Below are 19226 nucleotides of genomic sequence, written 5' to 3' on the forward strand. Positions count from 1 at the left end.
GGGGATTTGTCTATAAAGTTTTAATGTGTTGGGTTTTGGTATGATCGGGACGTTGAATGACCAACCTGATGCGACCTCGTCAATTTTGACGAGTGACCCAGCTCTATTTGGGCTACCACAACCAGGCAGCAATAATATCACTTTTTAGAGTACTCAATTTTTAATTTGGTTCTTCCTTAAAATATGCATGAGTGGCATATTTATTAGATTGTGCACAAAACTAGGCCAGGCTCAAATTTATCTTAGCTCAACCCTAATTTGCTTGCGAAGCCAAGCAATTGGGTCAAGTCATACAGTCAAAGGTGATATACTGTATGTCATGACTAAATCCAGGACCCAATGCTTTAGTGACTCATCCAAACATACTTGACCACAGGTGCACAATGAATTGATTTCTAGAGCCAGCAGTGAAATAAAAAGTTACCGTTAAGAAAATTTTCGGAGGACCCTGATTTACAAGCTTGACATTACAGCCAATTGATTTGTGACTTCAACTATTATGCTTCCCGCGTTTGCTCTCAAGTTTTCATGCCTTTACCTGGCTTCAGCTATGCTGGTTGCTGCTTAATTTCTTTCATCAATGGCTTCAGATTTCAACAATAGGTCCCCACTTCTTATCTCAGTTATAATTCTCAGCACCTTGGAAAAGGTCTCAAGGCATCTCCAAATTTAATCGTGATGCTTCTCCAGACTCTGCTCCAATACTCTGGTCGGATGGATCCTGTGGCTTGCCTTTTAAGCTTCAACACTAGTTGGATTCCAAAGCACTATCTTCCTTATATGTCATCCAGTATTCAGTATTGGCAAGCTCCACCTCACTCAGCTTATTTTTCAGTCTTTTCACTGTATGGTTTCAGTTTGCATATGAATATCCTCATTAGCATATCTCAATCTATACATGTTTCTATGTCCAATATGGGCTACACTATTGAAGATGTTTCAGTCATTACCTGCTATCAAAGTATTTCGCAACTTTACTTTTCTCCTATACTTGATGAGGAAGTTCTCAAAGACTGCAAAATTATGTATTGTCTTTTCTTTTTCTTACTTTTCTCCATGTAATAGTGGTGTCCTGTCCAGGCCGATTGTATGTTTCGTAATAACCCCTAGGACTACTTGAAAGCCCACATATATATATATATAATGTTTATTTATTTTGGAACATGTTCAGAGAAAACAAACGAATCAATAAATAGAACAAGGATTTGTCCGACTATGGATCAGATTGTATCTTTTACCTTCTTTCACAACATCAACTATTGGAATGCATAATAACTACTTTGAGATCTGTGCAGATGGATGGAAATAGTTTGAAGTGTTTTGAGAGCTGCATGAGATATGATCCAAGACTAAGGTCGTAAAAGAAGATCAATCATTCTTCTGTGTGAAAGATACAATCCAAACCTATCCAAATTATTACTTGTCTGCAGGGAGATGGCGAGGCACAATTGTATTCCAGGTAGTCATGGACCCTCTAGCACAGATTTAATGATAGAAAATCTTCATCCCAGAAGACACACGACACAGCTTGGCAGATCCAGCTCAAAATTTTGCCACCCTGGGCCTAAAAGACCAATTTGGACCAACCATAGCCTTTAGGCCCGTAGCTTCAAAGCCGGCAGTGTGTTGGTTTGGCCGTGAATCGAGTCGGCAGCGTGAGAAGCCACGCCGAGGATCCCAATACCCAATGTGCCGCGCTTCTTTGCCAATCGAACGGAGCCTCCCAGACATCCTAAAGCACTGCAACTTCCAACAGCTGAAGCAAATCCATGGCCTACTCCTCACCTCCTCGCTCTCCCAAGTCCCCACCCTCTCCTCCCTCTTTATCCGCCGAGCCACAGATCTTGGCCGTATGGCCTACGCCGAGTTCGTCTTCTCCTCCGCCGGCGTCCTTCCCCACGTGCTTATCTGGAACGCCATGATCCGAGGCTACGCCTACAATGGCCCCCACGAGAACTGCCTCCATTTGCTCGAGGAAATGCCTCAGCGAGGCCTAAAGCCTAATGAATTCACCTACCCGTATGTCTTAGATGCATGCACCCGCCTTGGTGATTGTGAGTTTGGGAAGAAGGTGCATTGCCGGGTTATCAAGGCCGGTGTCGATTTTGTCCCTTCGATTGGTAGTTCGCTGTTGAATTTTTATATGGAGATGGAAAGATCTCGCCTTTTGGTTGGATCATTAACCGACGGGCGGAAGGTTTTTGACGGTTTGGCGGACAAAACGATTGGTCTGTGGAATCGGATGATATCGGAATACGTTGGTTTCGGTGACATCGAGTCTGCAAGGAGGCTCTTTGAGGAAATGCCGGAGAGGGACGTGGTATCATGGAATGCGATGCTTTCAGGCTACGTGAGAGCCACGGATGTAGAGAGGGCAAAAGACTTGTTCCAAAGGATGCCAGTGAAGGACGTCGTGTCTTGGACATCCATGATCAGAGGTTTAGCTGATTCGGGCAATTTTAGAGCAGCAAGGAGATTGTTTGACGACATGCCAGTGAGGAATGTAGTATCTTGGAATTGCATGCTTTCGAGCTACACCCGTCATGGAAGATTTCAGCAGGCATTGGATCTCTTCCGTCAGATGCACGCAGATGGAATTGTTCCGGATGGCTTTACATTTGTTGCAGCTTTATCAGCTTGTGCTCACCTCGGAGCTTTGGAGATTGGGAAATGGATACATTTCAACCTTATAAAAGATGGGCTTCAGTCTGGAGCTATAGTGGGGACAGCTCTGGTAGAAATGTATGCCAAGTGTGGGGACATTGATAGAGCACTTAAAATCTTCATCAAGATGGTCAAGAAGGATGTGTTCTGTTGGAATGTGATGATTAAAGCACTTGCAATTCATGGAAGGGTAGAGGATGCTATGAAACTCTTTGCACTAATGAAAAGAGGAGGACTTTTGCTTAATGACTACACATTTATGAGCGTGTTGTTTGCTTGTAGTCATGGAGGGTTTGTCGAAGAGGGTCGCCAAATCTTCGATTCTATGGAGCAAGACTTCAAGATTCAGCCAAAAATTGAACACTATGGGTGTCTAGTTGATCTTCTCTGCCGTAATGCTCGATTGGAAGAAGCGCAACAAGTGATAAAAGAGATGCCTTATGAGCCTGATGTTGCTGTGTGGGGAGCTCTGCTTGGTGGCTGTAGAACAAGGAATGATCTTAGATTGGCGGAGAAGGCAATGGAAAGAATTGCAGAGTTGGAAACCAATGAGGGCGGAGTTTATGCACTTGTATCAAATATGTATGCTGCTTCCAGTGAATGGAATGAGGCACTGAAGGCAAGACACAAGATGGAGCAGAGAGGAATTTGGAAGTGCAAAGGGTATAGCAGCATTCTTGAGGCTGCTGATGTGAGATAGTCGCCCTAAATGCTGGTTGAACCACATGAGAGCATGGTCAGTGCAGCGACAAATTGAGGAATATGTTTGGAAATTTTATATTGCAAGTAACTTGGAGCAAAACCGGCTGACAGTTTTGTTTGCAGAAAGGGCAATAATTGGTCAGAAAGTATTGCAGGTGAAGCCCCGGAGAGCCCCATTACGTGAGTTTGGTGCAAAAGTTTGGGCAAGAGAATTTGACTTACCATTTCTTGTTGGATCTTTTTGATTTTTGTAGCTCCAAAAAAGGAACATGCAACTTTTTTTAATCAAAAGTTTGATGTTAAGAACTCCAAGAACGTTTGCCACAAAACTAATGAGAAATCTTTGAAACCTATTGAACATCCTAATATATCTTGTTCACAGTTCTGTAAATGGAGACATCTCATCTCACTTATTTATTTATTTTTTAAGAATGTTTATGTAAATACCCAGCACATGGATGTTGCAAGTATCTCTATATTTTTTTCATACATTTGATTCATATGATTGCTTGTATTCAAGGATGTTGAGGGAAGTTAAAACATCACGGAATTCCTATGACTGGTCATGGATCGGAAATGCAATGGTATTCTCACACAACAAAAACATTGCACAGGCTGTTGTATGCACGAGGCTTGGAATGTATGAAAACAAAAAGAAGACACGCATCTTCTTCCTCCCCAACCTATTACTTGGGCCCTCTTGAATTAAAATAGCGACAACACTTCTAGTTGTTGCTCCTACTTTGTTAAAAAGAGAACAAGAAACTGGAGTTATACCTTCTCCTAAAATTATTTTTTAAATTTTCAGAAATACTTTTTAGATAATGCTATCAAATACTTACTTTTTTTAAAACTATTTGTTATTTTAAAGAAAAATTTTTTTTTTTGTCAAGCGGTAAACATATTGAAGGCCGGCCAATTGCCCGGTCCGAAAATGAACCCGGTTTTACGCCGGGTCGAGCGCGGGCGTGGCGGCGGTCGTTTCGTTTTGAAGGGCAGGCTCGGGCTCCCACCCACCCCGATAACCGACATGCTCGCACTATTTATCTGCCTTCACGCGGAGAGAGACTTCGACGAGGCAACGCAGCTTCCTCCTCTTTCTCTTCTCCTAGTTCCTTGGGCCGCCGTCGGACCAAGAGGACCCCAAGATGGTAACGTCTACGGCGGTGAACATGTACCCGCTCGCTAACTACACTTTCGGGACGAAGGAGCCCAAGATGGAGAAGGACACCTCCGTCGCCGATCGCCTCGCTCGCATGAAGGTCAAGTAAGCGCAGTCAAAACCCTAAACCTCCACAAACACTATATTTCTTCTTCTTTCTTTCTTTCTTTCTTTTGTTTTTTTTTTTTTCCTAAGGATTCACGGAAACCCTAGTGGAATCCGGTGATGCGATCTGCTTGCTTAGTTTCTGCTGTTGTACGATTCTACGAGGGTTTGTATGTCCGGAATGAAGCTTTAGGTGATGAGGGTAAAACCCTAAAACCATCGACGGTTTTTTTTTCCCCCTTTTGATTGATAGCGATTGGTTTTTGTTCCTGAAAAGTGGAAAGAAGACACGGAAGCGATTTAGCTAGCTGGCCCGAAAAGTGTTTCATTTGTTCCGAATGGTTTGATGAGGGTAGAACCCTAAAAGCATCACTTTTCTTTTCCTTTTTCTGATTGATATCGATGGATTTTGTTCCAAAAATAGGGAAAGTGGAGGAATGGAAGTGACCTAGCTGGTCCAAAATAGTTTCTTTGGTTTTTTTTTTTTGGTGGAAATATGGGATCGCATTGATGTTTTGTTTTCTGAGTGTATCATGTCAAGGTGGAAAAAGGGCATCAAACTGTTTGAAGAAGAGAATTCCAGATGGTGTTAATCATTATTTATTTGGTAAAAAGTATTTCAGATGGTGTTACCAAACTGCTTTAGATGGCTTGTAAAGGAATTCACATCAAGTCACCCATTTGCTGAATCCTTTACATGTGCACATGTCTGTGCATTTCTATACATATGTGTGTTTGTGAAATTAAGAGAAAGGTTGAGGATTATCCTTGTATTATTTATCAATTGTGGATGACCAATGCCCCAATATCTCTTAGGACGCCCACCGTATGGGCAGTATGCTTCACATTTTGAGTTCAACATGTATAGCTTGTAGATGGATGCCTTCATTACAAAGAGCATAAACCTTTTTAGTATATCACAAACTTTCAAGTGTAATTTTCGTATCATTTATTGTATGTCTTGGTAGTGTAGAGACCTACTTGCAAGATCTTAACATGTGTTGCACCTGCTGATTCAAAGGAAAGTAAAATTGGAGCTGATACATGCACCCATGTTGCTTCATAGTATACTTTCTTTTCTTTCTTTCTGGAAGGGACAGGAGGAGTACATTTTGTTAAAGATCAGTCAATTTATAGACACTCCTGGATGGGCAGAAAGATTGGGCTCATAAATTGTCCACTCAAATGCCCCACTTTCTTCCCTATTTTATGTAAACCTTGGTTGATGCATTGATGATACATAAAGGCAATCCATCTCTTCCGTTTCAGAATGCTGAATATGAGAAATTGTTGGAATGCTTTTCCTTTTGTTGGCTGCTTTTTTAACAATTTCTTATTTTGTTTGGCCATTTCTGGAAGGAGGGTCTTGGAGAATGGAACTTGCTTAGGAAGAAAATAACACAGTGTCCTTCCTTATTTGCTCTTTTTCTCCTCTGATTTAGAGATGCCTCATCATCATCTGTTGGAGCATTAAATATTTATAGCTGTCAGATCTGACTCCAATGACGGATAAGCCTTAGTTATAAGAGAGGTTGAGTCAGGTTTGGATATGTAGATGAAACTGAGAGTTCCATTCTATAGGTAACTTTGCTTGTGTATGGTGTAGGTAATACAGGCCTCAATGTCCAGATGGTTGAAATTTGCTTGCTGATAAAAGCAAGTTTATGTCAAACGTGCCCATATAAAGGATACTTTTAATACATACTGCATCAGAAATAAAAATAATTATAAAAAAAGGATTCTGTGGTGTTCTAGAATTATTTATGAGCCTTTAATAAGCTCTAACGAAATGCTTAACTCAGCTGGTATGGTGCATTCTCATTGCTCTCTTTACAATTTGTGTGTAATTATGTGTTTGTGCGCGCTCGCGCATGCATCATGAAATATGCCATTAAATGAAGCAATTTGAGAGTTTTTTCTGAGCTGCTGTAGCATTGCTGTAGACTCTAATGACATGTCTCGGAATAGTGAAGGTCATTTCTGTAGGAATGGGTAAGAGCCTTGTGAAAATATCAAATTATCTTTTCAAGTTTGAGAGCCGACACTTAGTAGGTAGATCGTACAGTATAGGTATCCCAATATGTGGAACAACTGTAAGTTCTCATAGTGAGTCAAGGTTACCCTTCTTGCGTTCAAGTGCTGTGATCCACTAAATCTTCCTCCTAATAAGGAATATGTATGGTCTTCTTGGTCGTACATTTCCATGTTTCACTCACCTTCTCCAATTATCTAAGCATAATCATTCCACCCTGCACACATCTATAACCATCCGTTATGGTTGATATTTTGCTTCCATTACGCTCCCTAGCATCTTATATACTTGGTTATAACGCTAATTCAGAGCCAAGGGGATATCAAGCTTAGAAAACTTAAGCTGATACAATTTCAATATCTCATGTGAGAATTTTCTAATCCATTTATTTATTATTTTAAATGGTTCTTTGAGTTAGTAAATGTCAAAATCAGTTACTGTACTTGAACTTGATTTTACTTTGGCTGAGATTTTGAATTATGGATCTGGTATTTCGGCACATCTTGATATCAGTCACTAACCAAGATGACCAGTGTCTTGCCTTTAAAACTTTGAGAACAAAAAACTCTTTGATGTATCTCTTGGTAGTTGTAACGTCCATGTTTCTTTGTTTTGAAAAGAATTTGATGAGTAGATGTTTAATTGAATGGATAAAGGAAACAAAAACTACACAGAATTAGGATACAGAATAAAATTAACAAACTCATAAAGATTGTGCAAAAACAATTCTAGTAGTTTGTAAATTTATGGATTTTTCCAGATTATAGGCGAACACTATATTTGGAGGCTGAATTTTGATTGCTCAAAACCATTCATGTCCATAAGTTCTCATTAATACCATGTTGTTTATGAATGCACCTAAAAAAGTTACTTTTCCCACTACTTTGTTCATTTAAAGGTCTTAGAACTCATATTGGTGAGAGCTTATATGTTGCTGGTGATTTTTTGTTAATTTTGCATAAGCAAATGAGTTTGGGAATGATTATATACAAGATTTGATTGGCTTCCTTTTTTTCTTTTGGGTGGATGTCAGCTATATGAAAGAAGGTATGCGGACGAGTGTTGAGGCGATTTTACTGGTAATACGCTGCACATGTCATTATTTGATCTGATATTACTTTTTCTCCCAGTTTTTAGTCATTGTTTTCATTATGTAACCTTTTCTTTTGATATATCAATGATCATGCTAATTAGCCATATTATTAAAGACTTAGGGTGCATTGGTGTTGCTTTGAAGAAGTCCTTTTGTGATTTTTAGAGTGAAAGTACTTTCTACAAAAATTGTGTGTTTGGCAATATCAAAAAGTGCTTCTGAAACAAGCAGGAGTGATTTAAAAAAAAAAAAGAGAGAAGGGTTTTTAGGAGAAGCTAGAAATACTAGCTGCTAGCTTCTTTTTTGTGAGATTGTTCCTTCGCTTTCATGCATGGCAATCTCATCTATAAAAAATAGTTTTACAATTCCAATTTCCAGATGCCAAATATATTAAAAACTAATTTTTATTAAGAACTTAAAAAATGTGAGTTTTAAGAGCGACTTCTAAAAAAGAAGAAGCGACATCAATATGGATTTGGAGTGAATTATCAGGGATCCAAATTGTCAGCTTATATATGTTTTTTTTGGATGATGTTAATACATGCTGAATTTTGTGGTTGAACTTAGGCCCTGTTTGGATACATAGGGGAGGAGAAAGGAAAAAAAAAAGGAAATGAGAGAAGAGGAGAAAGGAAAAACAAGAGAATCTTGAACTCAAGAAAAGAGAATAGAAAAGATAAAAAAAAAAAACTTGGAATGGAAGGGACAAGAAAGAGAAGCGAGTTTTTTCTTTTCAGATTCTACTTTTGGCGAGATTAAAAAGGGGATCTGGAGAGAAATCATTTCTCACCATTTCTCTTCTCTTCTCTCTTGACTTACCATCCAAATGAGGAATATTAAATTATTCTTCTTTACTCTCTTTATTCTATTTCTAACCAAATCAGAGAAAATGGTTTCTCTTCTATTCTCTCCTAAACAAATGTAGGATTTGTACTCTCTCCTCTTTTTCTCTTCTTTCCTCTCCAATTCTCTCAATCCAATAAAGGGCCTTAATGATTTTAAGATTAGTTTGGATTCAGGGATGTACGGCATGTATAGCTCACCTGCTTGCATCACTGCAATAGACAAGTGATACAAGCTGTGCATGTTTCATTCATATAAACTTTGCATCATCTGACTTCCATGTTTCATATGTATCATATGCTCATAGATATAAACTAGACTTGTATATTGTGTTCTGTCAACAAGTCATGTTCATAAAACAAGCCTGGTAATTCAACAAATACCGAAATTACATCTTTTCCCATGGAAAAAGGATCGCATCTTAATTTTTGATCTTACTAAAGCCAAGTTGATGCTGGAATGCATAGTGAACCAGTAACCTGATATGTTCTATAAGAATTAAATAATGAAGAATGGGGAAGAAATGTCAATAAGAGAAACAAGGAAGAAGACGATAAAAACATCTTGTATGGTCTTTTGGGTCATTCAAAAATCTATTTCATCATCTGCATCAGTCGCATAATAGCATTATAAACTTTAACAGCGTTGCAAAGTGATAAAGTTGTCTAGCAGCCTATAAATAGTCAGTGAGCACTGAACTTTAGTGATACCTCTGATTAGAATTAGCTGGTAACACATATTGATGTGGTTTCTGACATCTTATGTCTCCCATTTCTCTTGCAGTTATCTTGCAACACATATTCTCATCATATCACTATAGGATTTCCCAACACTGTTGATGTAAATGATAAGGCACCAATCTGAAGAACAAAGCCTTGTTGAAATACTTTATCATGTTATACTCATGAACTATTTTAAATTTCTCTTTATTTTTTTAGATCTAAAATAAGCATAATAGGTGTTTTCAATGTTTATGAAGCAACTATGAATTTTTTTTTTGCACATTTTTTGATTTCTTATAATTTCTCGCATTTTTATAATCAAATGGATGAAACATGGAACTAAAATGGTATTTGGGGTTTGGTTTTTCTCCTTTGGGGTCGCAATGATTCTGATGCTCAAATATGGAGTGTGATTGACCTACCTAGAGCTGGCTTGTGTTATTGGATAATGGTTGGTAAGAAATACATTTACAACAGGAAAAATTTGATCTAGCACTTCTAATGATGTATGAGAGAGTTTATGATGGATGTAAGGATGTTGTTTCTTAATGTTGGTGGAGGGTTTTGGCCTTGGCCTTGATGGAGGCATATCTTTTCTTGTAGTTTTTAACATGTAGAACAATATCCTTTTTTTTCAGCCTCAACTTCGACCCCCTTTTTTCCTGCCAAGATGTTCTAAATAGTTTTCTTGTCTTGCTTGAGAAGTTTGCTTTGGATAGTCATTTGTCATACTCACTGGTTCATCTAGTTTAGATTAGTTGGTTTCAATGCAAACCAAGATCTTTATCACATGAACATTCGAGGAGACATAACTTGTTCCTTTGGAAAATACTCATATTTGTCAGTAATTTTTATATCGGGTTCCATTGGCATTTAGAAACGATATTCATTAGTCCACATATTTTGTATTGATACTAGTGCTCTTCTAGCATGTGTTTACAGACTAATTGTTCAGCAGATGGCTTGTCTGAAAGAGCAGTCATTGTAGGCTTATCCTTGTTGGTTTTTCATTGTCTGTCTGCCTCTAATTGCAATTTCTCTCTTTTCTTCAGTATTTCTTGTCATAATGATATTATTTTCCAACAGTTTATTTTAAGAAGTTAATTGTTCAGACTTCAGACAAGCCTTGGTTGAGAGCATTCTACCATGTGTAGCTGCCGTTTAGATTTTTTTTTTTTAATTCTTTCTATTTAATATGAAAGTGAGAAATGTTTAAAGAGGCTAAGCTATTGTTTATCTGCCTTCAATAGTTTTCATGCCTAAAGTCCATGTAATCTTTACAGTGGCATGACATACTCAAGGTGCATGCAAGTTAGAGATGTGATCTGGTTTATATTACGATTCATTGAAATGGAATTCACACATATAATCATTGGAATTCTTATGCAGTGGATGTTTTTCCTTGGCTATCCTCAGGAATGCAGTATAAAAAATTCTAGCAACTCTATCCTTCACCTGTCTTATGACCTGCAGGTACAGGAGCACAACCATCCCCATATATTGCTACTGCAAATTGGAAATACGTTTTGTAAACTTCCTGGTGGACGTCTGAAGCCTGGAGAGAATGGTAGAGATGTTGTTTTATTATATCATATTTCTAATTCTTGAATCTCTGCAGAGCTTGTTAAACGATGTTTTTATGCAAAGTTTGAAAATTTCTAATCCTGGTCGCTGGTGACTTCCTTCACAGAAATTGAGGGTTTGAAACGGAAGCTGTCTAGCAAACTTGGTGCCAACTCACCTTCCTTCCAGCAAAATTGGCAGGTACATGTGTGAATGTGCATTCTTTTTCTATCAGCAGATGCCACTTTATTGGAATTTGGTGCACATGGAATGGTAAAAAGAGGTTTGACCTTATGTTAGCTAGATTATGTGTTCAGATATGTTCCGCATTCTGCGGCGGACATTATAATGTGATCTTTTGTCCCGTTATTCTCTCCATGGGCTTGCTGTACAATCCCTCTCATGCACATTTTCTCAAGGACAAATAGTGAGGATTTTTGGTTTCTGCAGCTGCGTCGCTTGTAGGCCATTATGAGGACACCCCCTTAGTGATTTGAGTATGTGTGCATATATGGATCCATACCAGCTGCACTGTATTTTGTCCTATTAAGATATCTGTACTAGTACGTCCTTCGAAACTTAACCCTATGAACACATGTATTCTCACCTCTTGTTTGCTGAGCGGGCAAAAATAGACATACCATGTATCATTAAAATACCGTAAGGTACATCTATGAGTACTTCAAACCTCCTTTCGGCCTTTTCTTGCCAAATCCAGCTCGAAACCTTCTCCAGTTGTCATTGCCTGGCTGTTAAGTTTGTCTATTTCTGTAATGATTGCTAGCTAAATTTGCAACTTTCAAGGAAATCTAAGATTTAATGTTCCAATTACAGATTCTCCCTTTCAGCTTCATGATGATGGCATTTAATGTGAACAAAGCAATTATTCTTGTTTTGGGAGTTCCAAATATAAATAGGGTGATTTTTCTTAATATTCTAGCAACATCCTTTTTCAAGACATGGAAATCTATCGCATTAGGGTAGTGTAAAAATTAAAAAAAGGTTTCAATACCTTTGTTCTGATGCATTTCAGAAAGGCATTAATGATTTTCAATTGAAGGAATGCAAGTTCAATGACATGCCTTGTCATTTCTTTCAGTTAATTTATGTCTCTTCCTTTTTTTTGTGTGCGTGTCCACTGCTTTTGGAAGAGGAAGAGGTTTGGGTGGGTGGGGGTGTGGGGGGGGTGGGGGGGGTGTTCAGAAATGCTGCCTGCCTGTGTAAAATTTGACCTTTATTTGTGCCTCTTTACACCATATTTCACCTCATCTCACTGAAACTTCTTCCATGTGTGTTTTAACAAGTGACATCATGACCCTCTAAGCCTTGCGTAGTTGCCTAATATTTATCATTAGGCCAGAGGTCTTTCGGAATTGTGAGTGCAAGTTTCTTCCGACACCTTTCATAGTTCAAATTGCACTTTTTCCAGAGGTGTCAATTTAAGTTTGTAATCTTTGGCAAACTGCTACATAGAAGAATACAGTAATATTTCTTTGAATTGCTAGGACCTATAAATTTTGGATAGGTAATATATTTAGACATGAAGTGAAAACTCATCCAAAGAACCTTCCATGATGGTGAACTCTGTGGTCATTTTGTCACTTGCAGATTGGAGAGTGTGTTGCTGTGTGGTGGAGGCCAAACTTTGAAACAGCAATGTACCCATATTGTCCTCCTCATATTACCAAGCCCAAGGTGAGTTGCACCACAGCTTCAAAGTTCTAGTGAATTTTTTTGTCTGCTGTTACAATTTTTGGTGTTTTTAACTGATTATATATTTCTGTTTGCAGGAGTGTAAGAAGCTTTTTCTTGTTCACCTGCCAGAAAGAGAATTCTTTGCTGTTCCCAAAAACTTGAAGTTGCTTGCTGTTCCATTGTTTGAACTGTATGACAATGTTTCGGTATGAACATTCCAACGTTAACGATGTGTTTGGATGCTTGTTTTCTGATTTCCTCAGTAGCTAGTATACGATATCTCCCACAGCCATTTCTTTTCTTTGTCGACTGCCCTGCTGTGTTAGGAATTGACCACTATGCAAAATATCAATACAATTTTGCTTGTTCATCTCTCTTTCTTTTCCCACCTGAAAGCTGTATTTCTGGTTGTTTGCTAATCATTTAATTTGTTACATACATTTCAAATATCACTTAATCAGGGAAACCGTGACTTACTCTATCAAAACGGAAAAGTCTTTGTTATTAGATTCTGCCTTGTGGCCTTATTTTTTATTTTAAACACTAATGGAAGGCCTTGTCATTAGTCTAGAACAGATTGGTACCTACATTTTTCACTGGTATTTTGCTTTTTTAATGTTCTGTAATGCTAGTCATCATCCGAGAATCTGGTAATGTGCTTAAAACTTGCCATTTCAAATGTATGCAGAGATATGGACCTATTATCTCAACCATTCCACAACAGTTATCAAGGTTCCAGTTCAACATGGTCAGTTCGTGAAGATGGTAGGCGGGTTTCATGATAGAGTTCTTGATTAACTGATCCTCAGGACCTTCAAAATGTGCATGCAGCAGCAAGATAAATGAAGCTAGTCCAACGTAACTTGAGCGCCTTTGGTTACTCAATTTATTGTTTATTTTTCTGTGCAAACATATAGAACTGGTTGATCCATGCATGGGATTTTCTTCTTTTATATGTAAGCTTGACATGGGCAGTTGGACTTACAAGCTGTCATCATGTAGTCTATAAAAAAGATTGGCTCATCTATAGTTCCGATGTTAGGTTAGAGAATACGTAAGAGGGCTGAAACAGATGAGAGACCGATAGCTATTGCATGTTGAAGCTTACGTGTGATTACAGGTATCTTGGCTTACACCACCATCCAGCATGGTGCAATATGATGAAAAAGTTTGATGCATCTGCCCACGTTTTCAGCTCATGCTGATTCGCATGGTTTTTTTTTCCACAGGTGACTTGCTAAATGTTTGATCCAGATGGGGTAAATTTTGCGTGAGCAGATGTATTACAAAATCCAGTGGGGTAGATATTTTTATATATTTATGCAGTTAATTTGATTTGTCTAAGATATGGGAGCTATATCTATGTTCTCGTCGACTGTTTTTTTTTTATGAAGGCCTGTAGTTAGTCATTTCAGGGCACCATGTTAGGACCATTTCAAGATAAAAGAAAACATGTTTGAAGCTCTGTTGTGATGAAATTTGAGAACTTTATATTTGGAAATCTGAGCTGGAGTCGTTGTAATGCGAATATCAAATCTCTAGTTCTTGGTACGGAAACCTCGGCTCCTGAATGGGTGTGGATTATATCACCTGAGCATTGCTTTTTTTCAGATGGTGGCACGTCTGAGCTTATGCAATCCACCGTCTGGGGGCCGTCCATGTTATCGCTTTGGTCCCCTAACAGGCAACACTGAGGAGATGGGAAGGCTGTGCTACCATTCACAGCATGTAATTGTCATGAAATCTTCATATAGGTTTCGTTCAATAAGATTACAAATGAGGTGTATATTTTAGGTTTATTCGTATATCAGATTTGACAATTAGAACTAATCCTTCCGGGTTGTGTGACATGCTTGATTTTTTGGAATACTGCTTAGAACGTTTTTTCATGTATAAATGTGATAAGGGAAATATTGAGACTAAATTTAGCGTAATCGAAAAGTGGTCAAGAATACTTCTCCAAATAAGCAGTGTTGGCTAATATTGGGTACATGGCCAAGAATTTTAGATGCCGAGAATTATCTTCCACATAGCGGGATTGGCAATGCACTGGCCTTTACTGGTTTCAACCCCTCCATCTTTGTTTAACACTTTTGGGAGAAAAGATCTCGTGGCTAAGATAGTTGGCGCACAAAAAGATCAAGCTGCTCAATAGTATTCGGTCAATTCATCTGAATAAATAAATGGGACTGACCTGGTGGGGTTCATTGGGATGGAGCCTTGGAGATATACATGGTGAGACACTGATTGGTGGGGTTCATTGGGATGGAGCCTTGGAGATACACATAGCGAGATACTGGTTGGAAAAAAACTTGATAATTACTATCTGATAAAGCATAGACGAGAAAAAGAAAAGACTGCTTAATTTGTCTATGGACCCCAATTGGATAATCCACGAGGAAAAGAAAACAAAAACAAATCGATTTGCCTTCACATTAACTCAGTAGATTGTGACTTAATTTGGTATTTTGAATTAGTTTCATCTGATCGAATGTGTTGATCCCATGGGCCTAAAGCACATGCAGTGCAAAGTCACACGTAACTCCTGGTCTTGTACTTCATCAGAGGGCGAAAAGAGAATTGATTTAAAGAAAAAACTAGAGAGTTGATATGGTAGCTGAAGTCTACAAGGATTTACCCCTCAAAAAACAATATTGGTGGATAACAAATTAATTGTATATCGAACGAGATGACATGTAGTTGCGGAAACATGCAATGCAGCTTTATATACCCATTTATGTTAATATTTAAGCACTCATAATAAAAGGATAGCATATATTCCATGTACTTGGCAACAATTATTGCAAAAAAGGAGAAGGAAGTAGGACACACAATGAAACGTACGTGAAGATACATGTTGTATAATGATTCCTATTCGAGTGCATTACAACATCCATATTTGAGCACGTAGCTCAAACTGGAGCCGCAAGACGATCACCACAACCGGAAACTTTCTTTCCGGCGTTGTTGATTCACAATGAAACAGCTCATAACTTCACACGTCTCATATGATGCAGGTGGGAATACTTCTTTTCTTCATGAATTTCAAGCACAGGTTCTGTTATTCTTCACATTTTCATTCAGGTTTTCTTCACGTCTGGCCTCTGCGGTTGCTGCCCTCATTTTGTTCATTTTTTGTCTTCACTGTAGTTTCCTTATGCAATTTCTTAAAAATGCAATTTTCCAATTTGTGCGGATTTTGTTCTTTCAAGTATTTTTTTCATTGCAACAACCATTGTATCTGTTACTTATTGGTATAATCAATGTTTCTTACCCAAAAAAAACAGCTCATAACCAGAAGGAAGAGAGTGGAACTATATCTTTAAGATGGTGGCCGGCCATGCAGGTCCTGCAACATCTAGTGTTTTTTGCCTTTAAAGCAATGCTATAAGAACACACAACTGCTAAATTTCATGGTTAGTAACCAAAAGTTTGGCTTCCAGGATCATTCCATCTAGTCTTGTGACTGTCGGCCACCGGAAAAGTGTTAGATCAAATCACATTTTTCATAATTGTTTAAATGATCAGTTTGGCCACAATACCTCTCCTTTGCAGAAAGGTCCAATGACAAGCTCCTAAAGTCAGTTCCATGATGCTATTAACATTCCATTAGAAAAATAAACAAACAAATCATCTGAGTTTCTATCATCTTGTAAATTCACCATTTTTATTACTTTTTCTCAGACAGTTTTCTTTGGAGGAAAGGGTAAAAGTTTTTTTTTTTTTTAAAGGAAAAGAAAAAGTAACAGGCAAGCCTTCAGTCATACCCGGCCTTCCTCTTGCTAACGAACGCCTGCAGCACTCCATCCGAACCCCCAGCTACCAGCAACCCCTCCCGTTCCCCCGGCGTCTGCCTCCAGCTAACGGCGCTAACGAAACCCCGGTCCGCATCGGCCCGGTCCCCCGCCCACCGGTTCACCCAGACCGGCTCCCCCCACCGGAGGTCGTATACGAACACCTCCCCGCTCTCCGACCCGCTCCCCACCAATCCTCCCTCCCTCCACACCGACAACCCCACAAAACTCCGCTTGTTCGCGTGCCCTCTGTAAACCCTCACCTCCCTCCCCTCCTCCCAACTCCACAGCCTGTGGCTCCCATCCGTCCCCGACGTCACCACCCTCCCTCCGCCGCCCGCGGTGGCGAACCTTACATACGTCACCGCCCGGCCGTGCCCCCCTAAAACCGCCACCGGCCCCCCCGCCGCCCCCGCCCGAATATCGTACACGTACGCATGCCGGTCGGCGCTCCCGACGCCGATCCATGGCCCGCCCCCCGGGTCGAACTCCACGCCGCAAACGGCTCCGCCGGCTTTCGCTGCCCACACGCTGCCGCCATTGCACCTCCTATCCCATATATGCGCAGTACCGTCGTCGGAGCCCGACACCCCGAGCTCCCCGTCGATCGAATAGTCTATGCTCCACACTCGCCGGCCATCATGCTCGTCGCGTTCAAAAATCGCGACGTGGCTCTCGACGTCGTACTCGGTCACGACGCCGTCGTAGTCCCCCGAGCCGATGACGCGACCGCCGGAATTGGGCTGCCACCGGAGGCTGCTTAGCTTGGCCGGCGTGCAGATATAGAATTTGCAGGTGGTGGAGTGGTCGGAAAAGTTTGTGGTTGGATTAATATTATTGTATCCATGTGGTGATACTAGAGAACTGAGAGCGTAGATTCTTATCTTTCTAGAGATGCCACCGGTGGCTAAGAGGTGGCCGGTGGGGTCAAACTCGATGGCGCCGATGACGTCGGAGACTTCTCTAGTGGTTGAAGGGGAGATGATGGAGGCGAGGTGGAAGTCCCATTCACAGCGAGCTCTGTCTTCGGGTGTCTCATCTTCTTCTTCTTCTTCTTCTTCTTCTTCTTCTTGGTTTGAATCATCGTTGGAGTTGGAGATTCCAGAGTTCATATTGTTCACGGCCTATTCATAGAAAAGATGGGGCCTTCGAGATGATGGAGATGAAAAGATTGTGATAATATTTATTTTCTTTTGTGGAGTTGAGGGCCAATGGGAAGTGGTGGAGCGATTAGAGGAGATATGGGATTCGATTGGTTGGAATTTATGTTAGGTTGGAAATGGCAGTTTTAGGTCGTAATTGGATATTCATTATTTTATTGTGTTACTGTTACCATCACTCAAATGAGAATCATTTATTTTACCACCCCCGCCACCGCCCCCCAAAAAAAAAAAAAGAAAAAAAAAAAGAAAAAAAAAAAAGAAAAAGAAAGAAGAAGCGTTGTTGTTTTCCACCGCCTGACCATTGGATTCTTGGGACTTTATTTTAGCTAATTAGCAATTTTGGTTGATACTTGTAAACTTGGGATAATTTTACATATAAATCACTACTTATCTTTATTACAAAATGACACAAGCACACGTGTACATGCGCTGATCAAAGGTTTCGTGATGACGGTAGTCACACATGGCTTTTTGTCTAACAGTTTGTTGGGAGATCCGTTACATATATCATACTCTGTATCTCTTTTTTCATCTTCTTCTATAGTTCCTAACCAACCAATTTGCTGAATTGGAAGTTTGGCACATGTTATCCATCTAGATTCTAGAACATGGAAGAGTTAAGCATGTGTAAGGCTGTTCAACCTAAAAGTCACACATTTATTTGCGTTGACGTGGCAGTGATGGATTAGTTGAGACATGCATGGATTTATGGATCTAATTGTTCACATGCATGGATTTGGACAACCTTTTGCCACCAACTCTACATACCACATTCATGATTTATAGATGGAACACCTTGCCACCAATACCGCATATCAGTAATTTAGTACTTAATAAAGATCTAGAATTCTCTAATACGTGCCGATACTACCACAAAATATTGTACAGTACTAGATGGCCATCATTTGAAGATGGATGGTCATCAAATGAGGTTGTCCTGTATGATATGTAAAGCTATCTTATTTGATGGCTATCCATAGTCTGCTAGCAGCCATTGAATGCTATATAGCATTTTATAGTGCAAATCGAATACTACAAACCCCATCAGTTAATGCAAGCCTAACGCTTCATGTTTTAATTAATTTGAACATTTAAATAGTTTCAGCATATTAAATATGAGTGAAATTCATGTTTATCCTAAATTATATTTCATCATCAATGCCTACATCAGATAATATTTTCAACGGTACCATTAACAATTACCAATAATTTAATACTAAAAAGGCCACTGGTTTTGCTATATATATTTCTACAGAGAAAAGAGAGAGAGAAAAAAAAAAAAAAAAAACACCCAAGAAACCAGATTTCGCATGTTTTCTTTTTGAAATAAAATAGCTTATTATCTGCAAGGAAAAAAAATATGAAATGCCATTTTTTTCAACTACGACCGTCCTATTTAATTTGTAGAACTGCATTGGTGGAACGGTCAAGTGGAAGTAGTGGAGGACGAACAAAAGGGGAGGTTGGCCACATTTGAGCCTCGTTGGAGCCGTCCAAAGGCCAGAAGAATTGTGGTGGTCGATTAGCCGTAACGTGGGACGACGGACGCCTATCACACGTCTCGTTCTTATCATCCTCACCATCACAGGATACTTCCTTTCATCCCCTCCCACCCCCTCTTTTCTCCTCTAATAATTTCTTTCTACATTTGAATAAAACCTCGAGCACACATCAAAGCTGGGTTGCTG

The 19226-nt window shown here is 39.5% G+C and overlaps 3 protein-coding genes across 3 annotated transcripts; 2 read left to right on the forward strand and 1 right to left on the reverse strand.

Moving 5' to 3' along the window:
- Positions 1-1433: 1433 nt before the first annotated feature.
- On the forward strand, positions 1434-3732 carry LOC105054826 (pentatricopeptide repeat-containing protein At3g29230). The gene has a single exon (XM_010936429.4). It carries the CDS (start codon positions 1688-1690, stop codon positions 3362-3364), a length of 1677 nt encoding a protein of 558 aa, XP_010934731.1. The 5' UTR covers positions 1434-1687; the 3' UTR covers positions 3365-3732.
- A 646-nt stretch (positions 3733-4378) lies between these two features.
- Positions 4379-13604, forward strand: LOC105054825 (pre-mRNA cleavage factor Im 25 kDa subunit 2). The gene is made up of 7 exons (XM_029267521.2): positions 4379-4633; positions 7699-7744; positions 10797-10890; positions 11014-11087; positions 12495-12581; positions 12677-12787; positions 13270-13604. The coding sequence occupies exons 1-7, from the start codon at positions 4515-4517 to the stop codon at positions 13339-13341; spliced, it is 603 nt and encodes a 200-aa protein (XP_029123354.1). The 5' UTR covers positions 4379-4514; the 3' UTR covers positions 13342-13604.
- A 2625-nt stretch (positions 13605-16229) lies between these two features.
- Positions 16230-17597, reverse strand: LOC105054824 (WD repeat-containing protein RUP2). The gene has a single exon (XM_010936427.4). It carries the CDS (start codon positions 17485-17487, stop codon positions 16339-16341), a length of 1149 nt encoding a protein of 382 aa, XP_010934729.1. The 5' UTR covers positions 17488-17597; the 3' UTR covers positions 16230-16338.
- Positions 17598-19226: the final 1629 nt, after the last annotated feature.

This window comes from Elaeis guineensis, chromosome 12 (genome assembly GCF_000442705.2).
Source record: "Elaeis guineensis isolate ETL-2024a chromosome 12, EG11, whole genome shotgun sequence".
Classification (NCBI taxonomy): Eukaryota; Viridiplantae; Streptophyta; class Magnoliopsida; order Arecales; family Arecaceae; genus Elaeis; species Elaeis guineensis.

Coding starts and splice junctions, on each gene's coding strand:
- LOC105054825 (XM_029267521.2), top strand. CDS start 4,515: ATGGTAACGTCTACGGCGGTGAACATGTACCCGCTCGCTAACTACACT. Junction 4,634..7,698: donor CTCGCTCGCATGAAGGTCAA/GTAAGCGCAGTC, acceptor GGTGGATGTCAG/CTATATGAAAGAAGGTATGC. Junction 12,788..13,269: donor AACTGTATGACAATGTTTCG/GTATGAACATTC, acceptor AAATGTATGCAG/AGATATGGACCTATTATCTC.
- LOC105054826 (XM_010936429.4), top strand. CDS start 1,688: ATGTGCCGCGCTTCTTTGCCAATCGAACGGAGCCTCCCAGACATCCTA.
- LOC105054824 (XM_010936427.4), bottom strand. CDS start 17,487: ATGAACTCTGGAATCTCCAACTCCAACGATGATTCAAACCAAGAAGAA.